Below are 17,557 nucleotides of genomic sequence, written 5' to 3'. Positions count from 1 at the left end.
GAATCCAGTGTTCGGGTTTGTGGTTTATAAATGCTGGATCCCTTCAAGAATCTGATGAAAGCTATGGCTTCTCTTGACAGAAAATTATGCATCAGTATCCAATCAGCAAAACTCTGCACACAGTTTAGGGGTTCACGGATGATCTAAAGGTAGGAGCCCCTGATCCACGTAGGTTATGTGGTCTCTAAGGCAAATAAAGTGTTAGTTGATGACATTCCATGGTGTCATCCCTCTCCGGGTAATGGCGTTTTAACTAGACATTCCTGGAAGGAAAAGCTTGCAAAGTTTTCTCAAACTCCTGGTCAGGCTCATGTCCGCTCTACACCCCCAGGATAGACAGCTTATATTCTAGTACAGTATGCAACTCATTCTGCTCCCCTATTAGAATGGAAATGTCTAATGTAAGTAAGTACAACAACTTTAACAATCTCTATCACGACTACTCTCATTGGACACATAACAGCTTGACACTTAATCGTCACCATGTGCCACGTACTATTCAAATTCATTTAATTTTCTCAACAACTTTATGAGGTATTTACTATTCTTATTTCCCTTTACAGTGAGGGACTAAGACACAAACAGGTTAAGAAAATTGCCTAGGGTCACCTAGCTACTAAGGGGCAAAGCTGAGACACCAGCAGTTTGGCCCCAGAGTCTAGGCTATTAACCTCCACCTTAGACTAGCTCTCATTTTCCGTACACTGGCCATGTGGGGTTTCTCTGTTACTATTATAAAATGCCTTACTCTTCTAAGAAAGCCCAACAATGAAGAGTTATTATTATAAACAGTTTGAAAAATAATGGATTTCAATTTGAAATAATTTTAGATTCACAGAAAAGTTACAAAGAGTACACAGACTTCCCCTACACTCATCATCTAAATACAATATTATTAGCTATCTATAGACTTATTTGAATGTTGACAGTTTTCTCCGACTCATATCCTTCTTCTGGTCCAGGATCTAAACTATGATCCACATTGTTATTGTCTCCTCCCATCTCGGCCAGTTCTTTAGTAATTCTTAAAGTTTCATCATCTTTTGAGGCATACTGGCTAATAATTTTGTAGAATGTGTCTCGGTTGGGGGTTGGCTGATGTGTTCTCATGTTTACACTGAGGTGATCCATTTTTGGCAAGAGCCTTATAGAAATGATGTCGGGTCCTTCTCGGGGCATCATGAAAGGAGGTGCACAACGTTGAGAGATCTCACTGCTGGTATTGTTGACTTTGATCATGTGGGTGAAGTGTTGTGTGCCAGATCTCTCCACTGGGAAGTTACTAATTTTCCTTTGGTATCAATGAGTATCTTAGAGGGAGATACTTTGGGGACTATGCACATATCCTGCTTTGCATCATACTTCCACTAATTTCAGCATCCACTGGTGATTCTCCCCTGCAACAAGGATTACTATGGTGTTCGCCTAATGATAATATTCTAGTTCTATTATTTCCTCCACATTTATTAGTTTCAAGTACATGGTCCTTGTAGTGGACAGGAAGATCTGCCCTTTCTTCCCATTTACTTCTTCAATAATTTACTTCCATCAGAATGGACTTGGAGGGTCACTTTATTCCATCATTACTTATTCTGTTGATCAAATTGTCCCCAAAGGCCATGAAGAGATTCTTAAAACTGGCTCCCGTGCATTTTGGCAATTCCTCCTCAAGTACTTTCTTACTTTCTGGCATCACAAAATGTTCATGTGTGTTCCCTGCCCATGCCCTGGAATCAGCCATGTTCCCAACAAGTCCTGATTGCTTAATAAGTAGAGAACAGTATTTACAAACCAGGACCTGCTGTTAGGTGTGCTATGAAGGGTCACTGTTTCCAGGCTATCTCAGCAGAGAACACAGAGAATGTATGTATGTGTACTCACACACAGATACACACACTGTATTTGTTTCTCGCTATGACTGTAACTCTATCTGTATATAGCTACCCTACACACATCCATACAAAATCACAAGTTGATCCTAATACCTCCTACTTCCACCCACCACCATAGGGTTCATTGTAACCTTCCCCTTTCCCTAAGAGAAACCTGGCTCTCACTATTCACAATTTATTTATTAATTTGCTTAGTTGTAGTATACACATAAAGGATTTTCAGAAGAGCTAATCCAGACATTTATGAAAAACAAATTTAGGAATTACAGCATAATACTTAAAAATATTTTAAAGATTTTATTTAGGGAAAGGGAAAGAGAGAACGAGCAGAGAGAGGGGCAGAGGGAGAGGGAGAAGCACTCTCTCCTGGGCGGGGAGCCCAACATGGGGCTCGATCCCAGGACCCTGAGATTATGGCCTGAGCCAAAGGCAGCCACTTAACTGACTGAGCCACCCAGGGGCCCCAGAGTATAATACTAATATACAGTTACTTTATCTTTAGCCATACATTATGCTGTCAAAACATTCTTTCCCAAAGTTACTTGGGTTAGTTTTTTTCTTTCCCAAACCCTTCTTAGTGTGGTTATGTTATTCATTGTTAATAAAATAGATTAAGATTTTGCAAATTGTATTTCCTTTTGCCCACTCCCACCACACATATAAATCCTGGTATCTATCCACCTACCTACCTACTTACTATCTAACCTACTTACCTACCTACCTTCTATTTATTTTCAAGGGGGCATGTGAAGCATCCCCATGGTTCTAAGAATTAGAGTTATATAAAAAGATCTACTCAGAAAAGTACCATCTCCACCTCTTACCCTGTTCTCATGCCCCCACTCTCCCATCCCATTCCTACCTACCACCTCTAGGTAACGAGCCTCACCAGCTTCTGGCTTAACCTTCCTGTATTTCTTCTGCACAAATGAATAAATACACATATAGTTTCTTTTCTTTTTTTTTTATAATGATTTTTTATTATATTATGTTAGTCACCATACAGTACACACATATAGTTTCTTATTTCTTATTGTCACCTTCCTTCTCCATGAAAGGGAGCATACTGTAAACACTCCTTTACGTTCTTCACTTAACAATATATCCTAGAAATCACTTCGTATCACTTATTATTCTCTGTTGTACGGATGTAGAGATGGTAGTAAAGAGGTTGGATAACTTGCCCAAGGTCACACCCCTCGTATGGAGTAAAGCTGAATCTGAACCCAATAAGTGTTGACTCCAAAATCCACGTTCCTTCTGCCACCTCGGAGTCTCTCACCCACGGTTCCTGGCATATTCTTTGGGACCTCTCATTTCTCTGAGTTCTCCTTAGATCATTTTGAAAATTAATACATGTATGTCCTGGATCATCTGGATGACTGTCTTATAACCCAACACTGCCAGGCGTTCTCATCGCCCAAGGGAGCTGAAAATCACTCAGCGGCCTAAGGTGAACGCCCTTGTGCACGAATGCAGGGGAGGTTGTGGGGGGACAGGGGCAGCAGGTACCTGGCTGTGGCCTTGGCTTGTAGTTCAGGGAAGGCAGCATGGCCCTGCACCATGTGGTCTATCTGAAAAACAAGAGAGATGGGTCAGTCTTACAGTTTCTCTGATTTATGTTTAAGCCAGAAAAAGATATATTAAAATGTCAGTTTCTTTAAACTCTGTCCACGGAGGAGCTAAGAATGTTAAATGCTAACTCCATTAGAGTGCCTCAGCTCTTTCAGAAATTTAGCTTTGCTTCCCCTAGTGCTGGACTCTTGACCCACAAAACACAGCCGTCTAAAGAAAAAGTAGCCGGAAATGAAATTCAAGGCTAAACTGGTAGCAACAGGTCCAAAACGGAGGCCTGAGGACAGGACTGAGGAGGAACTCCAGGTATGGGGTGGAAGGCCTGGGTGTTAAAAGCACCAAGCTCTGGATCACACCATTTCCACCTCCTGATCCAGGCTGTTACCCCAGGGCAATGTCAGACCTTGAGTTCCTCACTCTGTCTTACTAATGGAGAAGATGAGTGAAAGAGACTAGGAGGAGGGATTACCAGTTCAAAAACGGACAACAACAAAAAGTTGCCCTAGAGCTGTCAAGAGGATCTCTCCTGATTGAAAAGTTTTCACATGGAAAAAAAAAAATACAAAAAGAAAAGGAAAGTTATCATATGAGAAACTGGGGCATCACTCTCCAAGGACAGAAATGTCTAAGCTCTGTGGGTAACTATCTTCTTCTCATTTGAAATCCCCTATCTAGGATTTTATTCCTTATCTACTTGGTAGCTCTAAACAAAATAATATGTAATAGTATCAGGAATAGAAATGCTTCCCCATGATGTTCCCCTGCTTGCTAAAATACACCCAACACTGTGCTTGTCTTTTCCGAAAGAAAAGAACCAGACTTCCTAATCTGGTTGTCTTCTCAATGTTCACAGGAGTCTCTAGGACTCCAAAACCATTCTGACCAATTTGTTTTCATTCAGACTATGAACCAATTGGTTATTTGGGCCTCATGGAGATACTCTCTCTAAGCGTGTTTCCTGACAGCCGGGGCTGTGTAAAGGGGAAGAGAATTTTCTCTGGAGACACAGAGGTCAGGTCTGGGTTCCGGCTCTGATACTAAGTAGCTGTGTGCCTTTGGACAAATCACTTAACTACTCCCAGCCTCAATAACCTCCTTAGCTCTCCCCCAGCCTCCCTTTAAAACAGGACTGCTGGGCTGTAGAGAATGTCTGCCATAACGTCAACAAGAGCATAAATACTCTCACCTAAAATTTACTGACTCATTTACCATATATCAACCCTGAGCTAAGCCTTTTACATACATTACTTCATTCATTCCTTACACTATTCCTAGGAAAAGGATACTCTTCTCTACTACAGAGATGAGAAAACTGGGACCAAAAGAGAGTAAGCAACCTGTCCAAGGCTGGTCACAGGGAGTAAGTGACAGATCTAGGTTTTCAGCTGAGGTCTCTCTGTGCCTAAAGTCCTTCCTTGTTCTTCACTACTATGCCATAATGTGTACTCAACTTGCAGGTGTATGTTGCTGAATTCCGTCTGCTCAGTTATGCGGAAATGCTCAAAATGATACCGAAGCCACAGGTCATGTCAATGAGAAAAAGCCACACAGGTTTGAAATGTTAACTTCCCACAGATTCAGTTTTAGGTGACTGTGATGAAGGGTGTCTGGACCTTAAAGAGCTGGCATCAGTAATGGGTAACTAAAGGCATTCCTTGATTTGATGCTAATTTCGATGGGAAGCATTTCAGAGGTCAGAGAAGGGAGAGTTACATGAGCATCCGGTGGGAAGCACAGGACGTAGCCTGCGTGGTGTGTGCATGAACGTAGTTATTCTGTATTTACTGAATGCCTACTGCCTTCACTGTGTCCGGGCTCTGGGAATATAGTGGGAAGTAAGAAACACGAGACATATAATACATAGGAACATAAAGTAAGAGGTCAATAATCTGGCTATTATTATGTAGTTGGGGGAGGTGAGGCTTCAGTTGAGAGGCTGAGAACAGGTAGCTTGGAGGAGTAGGGAGCTAGAGGCAAGGCATGCTGGGAAGGTGGCTGTGATGAGTAGATACGGAGAAGGAAAGACATCCATGGTTGCGGACAGTAAGGAGACTGGCCAAGCGCCGTGCCTGGCATATCATAGCTGCTCAGTAAATATTCGTGGAATGCTTGTGGGATGCATGCTGTGTGATGGAGGCACACCACATGCTCACCCAGGACCGGGTACTTCTTGGACGCACTATCACACACTTGACATTTGTGTCTACTTGTGTGGGGCACACATTGTCACAGCTCACTGTTAAATTAGAAAATGGAGTAGTGAAGATAGTGGATGAATGGGGAGGGTGGGGGCAGACAGTGGCTCATGAAAGCCGGGTAAGAGTTTACAGTTTTACTGGATTAGAGGTCATGAAATTATTTTGATCTGGGGGCAGAATGATGAGAAGTAGGGTACGCAGGACAGAGAGATGGCCAGGTGTAGAGGGCAGGAAATGTAGACAGGGCTCAGAGGCTGCCAGTGAGAACACGAAGCGAAAATATTTCCTGTTCTTGCTCCACTGTAGCATTTAGCAAGTTGTTGTTGTTTTAATAATCATTAGTTTATATGTCTGTCTGTACCCTAAACTCTGAGCTCTATTAAGTCAAGAGCCCAATTATTTCCCAATCCCCAGTGTCTATATTAGTGCCTGGCACCTTGAATGAGTAAATGAGATATATTTGGAAGAAAACAAAACAAATTTAGTGGCTAACTAGTGAGAGAATGTAAGACAATCAGAGACAAGAAAGACGTCTGGGGTCTAAGAACAGGCAATGTGGCCATATGAGTCACATCTTGTTATTTTTGGTACTTCTGATGCTTTGAATCTGTGGTCTTACTGCCCCTGGAGATACTGCGCCTGGCAGGGCCGGCAATTCCTAGAGATAGCAAAGGCCTCACCCCATCTGTGAGCATGCCTTTCATGTGCAAGCTAACTACTCCAGAGCCCACCTACCCCCACCTCCTCTATGGGCTACTGCTTCCCTGCTCTAAGCACCCAGGGCCGGGTCCCAGAGGGCTACGGACAGCTCTGTGGTTCCGCATGACGGTATGGCGTCCCCCCTCCTCTTGAGAACTGTGAGCAACAAACTATCCTTTCAGTGGCAATTGTCCCCTGATCTGTTGGCCTCGTCATACAGGAATAATAATAAAATCTACATTTTGCAATAGTGGCTTAGTGAAAAGAACACAGGCTTTGGAAACAGACAGACTCAGGTTCAAATTCATGGTCTACACTTATATTCTGTGGTACTGAGGAAAAGTTACTTGACCTCCCAGAGCCTCACCTCCTACAACTGTAAAATGGTGATAATAAAATTCGCCTTGCAGGGGTGCCTGGTGTATAGGTAGCTCTCAGTTCATAACATCCATTATTAAAAAAAAGGGGATGCCACCAAAAGGGCAAGAGTGGTTGGGAGAAGAGAATCTCAAATGGTCAACTGCTCTTTGTTCTTCCTCCCAACAGCATCTAATAGTAAAGGCCCACATTGGCTAGCAAAGACCAAGCCAGTTTTTCAAATAACTAAGCACTCATTGCAAAAGCCTGGACTGCCTGATCCTAGGGTTGATCTCTCCATTTATGTCCTATTCTTGAATGCATTTAGCACAGTATAGAACACAGTGTCCTATTCGTGGTTATTTATTTCCCAGTGAAATAACCAGTTTAACCACAATGACCATGTTTGCCAAGTAGTTGCCTTAGAAATACATAGACAGAGCTCGCCTAACTTTATGACTGCTTGCTTATTTCCTCCATCTTCTCAGATTTCAGCTCTGAGAGCAAGCAGAAAAGTCTACAAGCGATATGGATAGGTAGGCAGCTTGAGCTGGATAGAGTCAGATCTTCAGGATGGCTTTCTAGATCAAGAGGGAAACACCGTCTTATGATATACACCTAGGGTTGGATTTTTAGGTCCTTCCTTATAAAGGTGGCATTGGAACACGGGAGAGACAGAAACACAACACAGTATAACAGAGATCATAAATGGGTAGTACGAGAGGACATCTGGCCCACAGATGTATTTTATTTGGGTTATATAATGTTTAAAAACATCAGCCAATATTTTTAAATTGGGAGATTCTACTTAAAATCCAGATTTGGGTGTCTCTTGAAGAACCAGCATATGCAAGACACTGGGCCACCCATATTCCCCCATGGCAAGAATCAGCTGGAGCCGAGTAATGACTGATCCCTTCAGACAGGACTGTACCCTTCAGTATACAGAAGACACCACCGCTCCCCACCCCTCCACCCCCAACAAAAGACACCAGATTTCACCAATTTCTCATCATGACTGCACGCATGTTTTACTTGTAGGAGAGACGTATTTCTCTACGCCCATCTCTCTATGAAAAGAAGGAACATGAAATCATTCCCTAGAGTGCCATGAGTTGAAAGAAAAACTTCTGTCAGAGTAAAAAAAAAAAAAAAAAGTGTTTGCCTAATCTGTTTATGCTATCTGTCTGACTCCTTTAGGCATCTGAGTTTCGGACTCTTGAAATGACAGAGAGAACACAGACAGGGGGTCCTGAGACCTGAGTCAGTTCTGGCTTAGGGAATGACCTTAAACAATACCGTTTCTAATTGTCTCTCTACAACATTTAATAAATTAACACGACAAATAGCCAAGTATTTGTAAAATTAGACAAAGGACGGCAATTGCCTGAGATCTCAAAACTGTGGGCACAGAGTTCATAGGCAAGAAAAACACATGACAAAGCCAAGTTTAGAATCTCAGAATTTTAGGTTCTATGATCATTTTGCCGAGACAAAGCTATCTTATGGCATGATGGGCTTTTCTCTATTAAAACCAACTTTATGTATTAGTCTGGAGGCTTTTACTTTACTTTGTAGATAATGGAATCATTAGGCTCAGAGAAATGTTCATTGCCACTACTCTTTTTGCCATTTGCATTTACCTGAAATGTCACTTTTTTCATCTCAGTTCTTCCAACTCTTTACTTAACTTCATCTTCTTATCTCAAAGTGAAAACATTTTGTCCGATTTTTCCCAGCCTTAAAATTCTCATAAAAATCTAATGAAAGAAGAAAGCCCAACCTAGACCATTTCTTTTATGTTGCTGGAAAGAACTGTGGGTTTCAATACTGAACTGTTCCTAAGAACAACAAACATTCCTGAAAGAAAACGTAAACTGTTTTTTTTCCCTCCGACAACTTTAATATTAGCTTGAGCGAGAACAACTTCACTTACAAGTGGACAAATTCTGATTTAATCCAGGACTAGTTTAGTCAGTCTCCTTCAACATCATTCAACATCAAAGTTAATAGCTTTGTGTATTTTTTAATAGCTTTGTGTATTTTTATAGTTTGTTAATAAGTTCACTTATTCAGGAACCTGATATGATATATGGCTACCCTGTGCAAGGCATCACTCTAATAATTGAAGATACAAAGATAAATAAAAGTCATTGCTCTCACAAAGCTCTGCCTGTCAGTGGAAAATGAGCATGCCAATATTCAAATATGGTCTCGACTGATTAGGTTCTTTATAGATTCCACAAATGTTTATTGAACATTTACTCCGCTCTAGGCATAGTAAGCACGGGGGACTCAGGAGCCATAGAAAGGCAGCTCAAGACTTCACACAAACGCTACTCCAAATTCTGGATGATCTCTGAGTTACATTATAGGTAGCCCACCTAAAACTGAAAGAACTCCACAGAGATTTCAGAAGGTGCTCATCACAGGAAAGACAAAACTTGAGAGTTTGAGTTCAACCTAATAAACTATCTGTTTAAAAAAAAAAAAAAAACTCTTCAGGGGAATAAGAACAACCCCATGTCTCTACAATATATCAATTATAATGTTCCAGATATGATCCCAAATTGCTAGCCATTTAGGGAAAAGGAAAAGGTAATCCATACTTAAGAGAAAAGCCATTTAATGGCCAATGACTCTGAGATGACACAGATGCTGGAATTAGAAGGCAAGAATTCAGTATTTTATTCTAGATTTGTCTCCTGTGGCAAGGGGAAAAAAAAGCAAAAATAAAGTCTTGGGACTACATCAAAATAAAAAGTTTCTGCACAGCAGAAGAAACAATCAACAAAACTGAAAGACAACCTACTGAAAAGGAGAAGATATTTGCAAAAGACATATCTGATAAGGGATTAGTATCCAAAATACATAAAGAACTTATACAAATAGGTGAAGGGGATTGAGAGTACATTTATCTTGGTGAGCACTGAGTAATATATGGAATTGCTGACTCACTCTATTGTATACCTGAAACTAATAGAACACTACGTTAACTACACTGGAATTAAAATAAAATAAAGAACATATACGTATAATGTCAGTGAAATGTCAGTCAGAGAAAGGCAAATACCATATGATTTTACTCATATGTGGAATTTAAGAAAGAAAACAAACAAACAAAGAAAAAAAGAGACAAACAAAAAACAGACTCTTAACTATAGAGAACAAACTGATGGTTACCAGAGGGGAGGTTGGGGGCAGGGGGGACTGGGTGAAACAGGTGAAGGGAATTAAGAGTACACTTATCATTACGAGCACTGGGTAATATACAGAACTGTTGAATCATTGTATTGTATACCTGAAATGAATATAACACTGTATGCTAATTATACTGAAAATAAAAAAATACAACAAAATCAACATGAATAAAAAAATTCATCATATATCCCAAAATGGAGCAGAGGTGAGAAGAACACTATAAAATTGTTGCTTGATCTGAACACTGGTATGTTTTGACATTGTTTTTTTTTTTTTAATATTTTATTTATTTATTTGACAGAGATAGAGACAGCCAGCGAGAGAGGGAACACAAGGAGGGGGAGTGGGAAAGGAAGAAGCAGGCTCCCAGCGGAGGAGCCCAATGTGGGGCTCGATCCCAGAACGCTGGGATCACGCCCTGAGACGAAGGCAGTCGCTTAACGACTGAGCCACCCAGGCGCCCCTGACATTGTTGAATGTCAATAAATACTGCTTAAATACCACTGCTCACCTTAATAAATAAATAAACATTTAAATAAATAATAAATAAATTTAAAAAATGAATTCAGTAGTTTAATAATGCTTTAGGATATAAAGGGTAATACTGTCAAAATCAACAAATAGATTAAAAGCAAAAACTATTAAAAATGGAAATTCTAGTATTGAAAAAGATAATATTTGAAATATTTAGTGGATAGGCCTCACAGCTAATTGAAGATCACACACAAGAGTCAATGAACTTGAAAACAGACCAACAGAGACAGTATCTAATTGTGAGAGAGAAAGGGGGGGAGGGAGAGAGGAAGAGAGGGATGGAGGGGGTGATGGAGGGAGGGGGAGAGAGGGAGAGAGAGAGAGATGTAGGGGAGGTAGAGAGACACAGAATGTAAAAAAAAAAAAAAAAAAAATCCCTCACAGGCCTGTGGGACCATAGCCAAGGGTCTCGTATATACGCAACTGGAGTCACAGTAGGATGAATAAGAGCAAAATGGGACCTTGGTACTGAGGTAGGGCTGTCGGTGTGGGTGCCAGCCGAGATGCCCATGTGTAATATAGACCCATCCTCTGAAGACATGAATGGTATCATGCCCTAGGAAAAATACCTAAGCCAGGGGTGGTACTGGCTCATGAGAACCAAACCTCTACTATATTTGATACATGAAGATCTGCCCTATCTACTGCCTGTAAAACATTTGTCTTATTGCTCCTAGCTGCACAATGCTGATGTTTCTTATTACCGCATTAGGGAATGTATTCTTGTCATGGGCCACCACCTATGCCGAAATTTACAATCATCTAAACGCTGGGTATGTGGAAAGGACCTCTTCCTGGGTCACTGGAGCACCACAGTTCCAAGTACTTTCTTTTGTCTTATGGGTATATTAATCTTGTATTGCTGTTTATATTGCTGCTGTGGCATACGGATGTAATATTTATTTATATTTAAATAAATAAATGCTGACAATTTCCCAAACTTGGTGAACGACAGAAATTTACAAATTCAAGAAGTTTAGCAAACCTGGGAAAAGAAGGATACATCCAAAGAACACCATGTGTGGGCATACCACAATAATCAAAGATTAAGAGAAAATCAAGAAAGTAGTAGAAAGAAAAATAATATACTGCAGACATGGTAAAAACAATACAAATGATGGTTGACTTCTCATAAGAAACAATGGTGCCAGAATACAAAACAGTAACATCTTTAAGCGCTGAAGGAAAACAAACAAAAAACCCATCAACCAAGAATTCTATATTGAGCAAAAATATCTTTCAAGATAGAAGGTATAGTAAATTCATAACAACAACAACAAAAAACTAAGGCAATTTTTTTCTTTTTTTTTGCCAGTAGCTGTAAGAGATGAATAAATGCTAAAGGAAGTTTGTCAGGCTGAAGGCAAGTACCAGACAGAAATTTAAATTTTCAGAAAGAAATGTAAAAAAATGGAAATGGTAAATATGTAGGTAAATACAAAAGATAATGTTTATTTATCAGAATCTCTTTGAAATACGTATGACTGTTACGGATGGAATCGTATCCTCCCAAAATTCAGATGCGAAGCCCCATCTCTCCATGTGACTGTATTTGTAAATGGGGACTTGATGGAAGTAAATAAGGTTATATGAGGTCATAAGGGTGGGGCCCTAATCCAACAGAATTGCTGTCCTTATAAGAAGAGCCAGGATCACCAAAGCCCTCTCGCTACATGCATGCACCTGGAAAAGGCCATGTGAGGACACAGTTAGAAGGCTCTGACTGCAAGCCAAGAAGAGAGCCTGCACGAAAAACTGAACTTTTCAGCACTTTGACCATGGACTTCTAGCCTCAAAACTGTAAGAAAATGAGTGTTTACTGTTTAAGCCACCCAGTCATTGGTATTTTGTTACGGCATGCTGGACAGACTACTACATTATTTAAGGCAAACAACCTAGCAGCTACTATATTGTTGGACGTAGAGCATCTGTAGGCACCATATATACTATCTATCACTACAGCCGAAAGAGTTGGGGGGTGGCAAAGGGAACTATAGAGTTGAATGCTTTTATATTTTACATGAAGTTATACAATATATAGTCTAAGTAGATTGAAAAGTTTAGGACATTTATTATATGTAGTTCCTAAAGAAATCATTTAAAAAAGGAATTCAAGCAGAGAGAGACAAATATCATACGGTTTCACTCATATGTGGAACATAAGGAATAGCATGGAGGATATCAGGGGAAGGAAGGGAAAATGGAAGGGGGGGAAAACAGAGGGGGAGACGAACCATGAGAGACTATGGACTCCGGGAAACAATCTGAGGGTTTCAGAGGGGAGGCAGGTGGTGGGATGGGTTAGCCCAGTGATGGGTATTAAGGAGGGCACGTGTTGTAATGAGCACTGGGTGTTATAAGCAAATAATGAATCATGGAGCACTACATCAAAAACTAATGATGTACTGTATGGTGACTAACATAATAAAAAAATAAAAGAAAATAAAAAAGAAATTCAAAAAATCATGCCTAAAAAGCAAACAGGAGAATTAAAATGGAATTCTGAAAACTGAATGATATTTGAATAATCCAAAAGATGGAAGAAAAGGAGAGACAGAGAAACAAAAAACAGAACCACCACAGAAAACAAAGAGCAAAATGGAAGACCTAAATCCAACAATATTCACCTTCACATTGAAATGTGGACCGTTTCAACACTCTAAGTAAACATAAAAGATTGTAAGAATGCAGTAAAGCAAGACCCAACTATATGCCGTGTATAAAAGATTCACTTTACATAGACCAGGACGGAGACAATGGTGCTTTGACCGATGGTGTTGGGAGTGAAGGTTTAAAAAAACCAAACCAGATGGCATGGTGATATACATTTTGGAGTTAGAATCCATACGACTTTCTGATTGGATGTCAGAGAACGGAAAGGAGGAGTAAAGAATTAATCCTAATTTTCTGGATTTAATAAAAATATAAATGATGGCGGTCTTTACTAAAATGAAGACAAATAATTGAGGATCAATCTAGACAGTGTATCAGTTACTAGAGTCAGAAAACTGTAATTCTGGAATCCCTCCTCCCCCTGCCTCCCTGACATTGAATCCATCTTCTCTCCATTGATAGCAATGCCATCCTTCAAAAACCTTGACCTCTCTCTCTTCCGCACACTTCACATCCAATCCATCAAGAAACCTCATCAGCTCTACCTTCAATATAGATCCCGAAACATGACCACTTTTTACCAGCTCCACTGCCACCGTCCTCATGTCTCAGCTCCTTTACTGCAGTGGCCTCTTTCTGGCACCCCTGCTTCCATCTCCCCCACCTCCACCCCACCGTTTATTCCCAACGGAGCAGGCAGCAGTCTGAATGATCCCTGAAAAACCAAGTCCTATCTGTGCTGTGCTCATTATTTTCCAGTGGCTTTCCAGTTCACTCAGAGTAAAAGCCAAAATTCTAACAGTGGCCGACAATATGGCTCCAGATTACCTCGGGAACTGATTCACTACAACTCTCATTTTGGTTCACTCGGCTCCATGTTTGCGGACTTCTTTGCTATTCCTGGAATACTGCAGGCAGGTCATCCTCCCTCAGGACCTTTGCACTGGTTTTTCCCTTGGCCTGGTATGTTCTTCCCCTAGGTTTCCAAATAGCTAACTTCCTTCCCTTCCTTGTTACGTTTGCACGTCACATCAAAAAGGCCTACCGTAACCACCGCATTTAAAATTGCGAACTGCTCATCTGAACCCATAAATCTACTTCCTCTTTTATTTTTAACGACTTATACCATAAAATAAACTTTATTGTTTTCTCATTTTATTTATTTTGTAGGATCTGTCTCCTCTTGTTAGAACGTAAGCTTGATGAGGGGGCAGATTTTTGGAGAGAGGCACAGCAGGAGCTGATTTATTCTCTATTTCTCACTCAGAGCAGTACCATGAATGGAGCGTAAACAACCGTCACTCTAAAGAGTTTAGACTTTTCTACTACAGATAACTGAGAGGCGTCAAGAGTGACAGGGTCACATCTATGTGCTTTCACCACAATCCTTAAAGAGGATGTTGGGGAAAGTTTGCGTTCCTTCAAAATTCATATGTTGAAATCCTAACCACCAGGGTGATGGTGTTGGGAAGTGGGACCCTTGGGAGGTGAGTAAGTATGAGGGTGGAGCCCTCATGAACGGGATTAACACCCTTATAAGGGGCTGAAGAGACCAGAGTTTTCCCCTTCCATCATGTGAGGATACAAGGAAAAGTCAGCCCTCTGCAACCCGGAAGAGAATCCTCATCAGAAACCAACCATGCTGCTCCCTTGATCTTCGACTTCCTGCCTCTAGAGCTGTGAGAAATAGAGTTCTGTTGCACATATGCCCCCCTGTCTATGGTAGTTTGTGAGAGTGGCCAAACTAACACATAGGAGTCAGAGAGGGAAGGATTAGAAGAAAGAAGGTAATTGGGGAGGTATGCAGGGACCCGGGTGGGTATACAAAAAATACAGTGCAAACCTGGGTGGGAGGGAACGCAGAAACATTTGTTTATGCAGAGCTGGTCTTTGTATCCATGAAGTCATTCCAATTAGCCAATGAGAAATGCTGGGGACACACCTAAGTCTACACATAGATTCTGTCAATACTATACACACACATTTATTTTTCTCTCATGGCCTTACAAAGCCTGCCAAAGGAATTTGCTTCGATGTACTTGAAAAGAAAGTCACACTAAGTCACAATAATTGCTTCTCAAGGGACTGTGCAAGACAAATGCAAGAAAACTCAAAAATGCAGCTCCACAAAAGTCAGGTCCAGTTCTGGAGAGATCTGGGTCTTCTGGTAGCTGACTTGGGTCTGAATCAAGGCTTTCCCACTTAAGATCTTGCTCAAGTTACCTCATTGTTCTGAACCTATTTATTCACTAGTAAAACTAACATAACAACACTGACCAATCAGACATGCTGTGCATATCAGATAGAATCTAAATCTTAATAAGGGACTGAAAGTGTTTGTCCCATAACAGATACTCTCAGTAGGCTGCAGGGGCTGTGCAATCTACTTTATGTGCTACCCTAACTTATAATTACCAGGCCTGTATCCAACCTTCCCATTAGATGATAAGCTACTAGAGGACAGGAATCACATGACTGTATTCTTGCCTGGCCCAGAGTCATCACTGTCACGTGATGGAAAGAATGAACAAATAAAGAGGTGAAATCACTATCTCCATCCATGCACAACATGTGTACAACCCAAGCCCTTCATACACCCCCTTGTGGAGGACTGATGAACTTCCTGAGGCTAGCCCCCCGATGAGTGGCACTGGGGATAAATGGGAAGAGAGGCTTCCCAATGCACAAATGTTAAAATTCTGAGCACACAGCATCTTGCTACATGGCCCTGGGGCTCAAGTTCATAAATTTGAATTCTGGGTTCAAACAATTCAAAGATGGGGCACCTGGGTGGCTTAGTCGGTTAAGCATCTGCCTTCAGCTCAGGTCATGATTCCAGGGTCTTGGGATTGAGCCCCACATCAGGCTCCCTGCTTAGCCGGGAGCCTGCTTCTCCCTTTCCCTTTGCCACTACCCACTGCTTGTGCTCTCTCTCTCTCTGTCAAATAAATAATTAAAATCTTAAAAAACAAAACCAAAAACAATTCAAAAGTAACCCCCCGCCCCCCCGCCCAAGCCCAGTTATCCCAGAAAGCCAAAGGCACCGCAGAGGCAGTTGAGGAATTTGACTTAGCCTCCCTTACTCCACACCTCCCCCAGTGAAAATGACTCCAACGTAAGACAGACAAGAGTGCTTGGAGAGAGCGATGGCCAAGGTCCAGCTGGAAACCAGCTTCAGCATCTGGATGTAGTGACTGCATGGGCTGGTGTTCTATGGAAAAGGTCTGGGCAAAAAAGCTATGTTTTTTGCACAGCTATTCTGGAGAGAGTTTTGACAAGCATGAGGCAATCCCTGCTGGGTGCCCGATTGGTGCAACTAGAATCCATCATCCACGGGATGGAGGCATGTGCTCTTCTAAAAGGAAATGAGTATCAGTGGCATGAGCTTGAAACGAGTGAAAAATGAATCCAAAGCTCAGTCAAATGAAACTGCAAGAGGTCCAGAGCCAGAAAAGACCTATTCTATTTTTTTCCTTCATCCTGAAGTTAACCAGATGGAGATTTTTTTTTTTTCAGTACCAAGCTATTCACATACTTGGAATGAAGGATTTGCTTTGGGATGGAAGATCTTTTTTTTTTTTTTAATTGTAAAAATCAGACAAAATAGTTTTTTTCCCCCTCCAAATCTAGAGTTTAGGTAATTTGTTCTTTCTTCTCTTCTTTCTCTTCCTTCCCTTCCCTCTTCCTCTCCTTTCTCTTGTCTTCTGCTTCAGATGGTATATGTTTGTGACTGTGTGTATTTGAAACAACGAATAGAAAACATGCAACTTCCTCTCGCAGTGTCCTATGTGAAAACAATGTGTTGTAAAACCAGAGATCAGAATTTCAAGACAGAATGAACAAGAATAAGTAAATGGAAAGGAATGACGAACGGCAAAAGAGTCACATAAAAATGCCCCCTGGTCGTGCATCAGGAACCCCTCTGGGATGTGCCTGCCTCCCTGAGTGCACATTCTTCAACTGTGTATTTGTATAACCACTGCACCTATTTCACAGGGATTTGGAGAGAATTCAATGAGATAGTATATGCCAAGCTCTTGGCATCGAGACTGGGAAATAAGCCTTTAAAATAAATATGAGGCATTGTTATTATATGAATATCATTCAAGGATTAATAAGATTATGTATATAAATCCTTTTCACAGAAAAACATTCTCAATAAAGTAGGATTTTTATTATTATTATTATCATCATTATTCTTATTTCATTTATTTTAGAGGTTGTTTCCATCTCTTGGCTTACCTTCTCTAGACTGGACTGTTGCTTTACTGGGCAGTCTCTTCTGTTCTTGATTGAGATTTTGCCCATCGTGCTAGCTTTTGGATTTCCTAGGATTTTACTCTCTATAACCCCAGGTCAATCAAGCCCCGCTTGTACGGTCAATGAAACTATATAAGTAGAATTGCCCAAAGTGGAGCTCCAAGTGCAGCTGGGTTGGTGACGGCACAAAAATCACTAACTAGAGAAAGGCCAACAATTCCCATGACT

General features: G+C 41.0%; 1 protein-coding gene across 18 annotated transcripts in view; it reads right to left on the bottom strand.

Moving 5' to 3' along the window:
- FGGY (FGGY carbohydrate kinase domain containing) overlaps window positions 1–17,557 on the bottom strand; it is a 424,400-nt gene that overhangs the window by 142,905 nt on the left and 263,938 nt on the right. For 17 of the 18 annotated variants that reach the window (XR_006780460.2, XR_006780459.2, XR_015726250.1 and 14 more), the window contains one exon: window positions 3,405–3,466. The exons of the other annotated variant lie outside the window; for it this stretch is intronic. Coding sequence is in view for 14 of the 17 variants with exons in the window: in XM_087865929.1 (XP_087722055.1) it covers window positions 3,405–3,466 (62 nt within the window). In the remaining 3 variants the exon portion in view is untranslated. The remainder of the gene's footprint in view (window positions 1–3,404; window positions 3,467–17,557) is intronic. 18 annotated transcript variants of the gene reach the window in all.

The sequence above is a fragment of the Ursus americanus genome, chromosome 12 (genome assembly GCF_024610735.1).
Source record: "Ursus americanus isolate L20-20 chromosome 12, mUrsAme1.1.p, whole genome shotgun sequence".
Taxonomy (NCBI): Eukaryota; Metazoa; Chordata; class Mammalia; order Carnivora; family Ursidae; genus Ursus; species Ursus americanus.
Note: the sequence above shows the minus strand (reverse complement) of the source record. Positions and strands in the feature narration are given on the sequence as shown.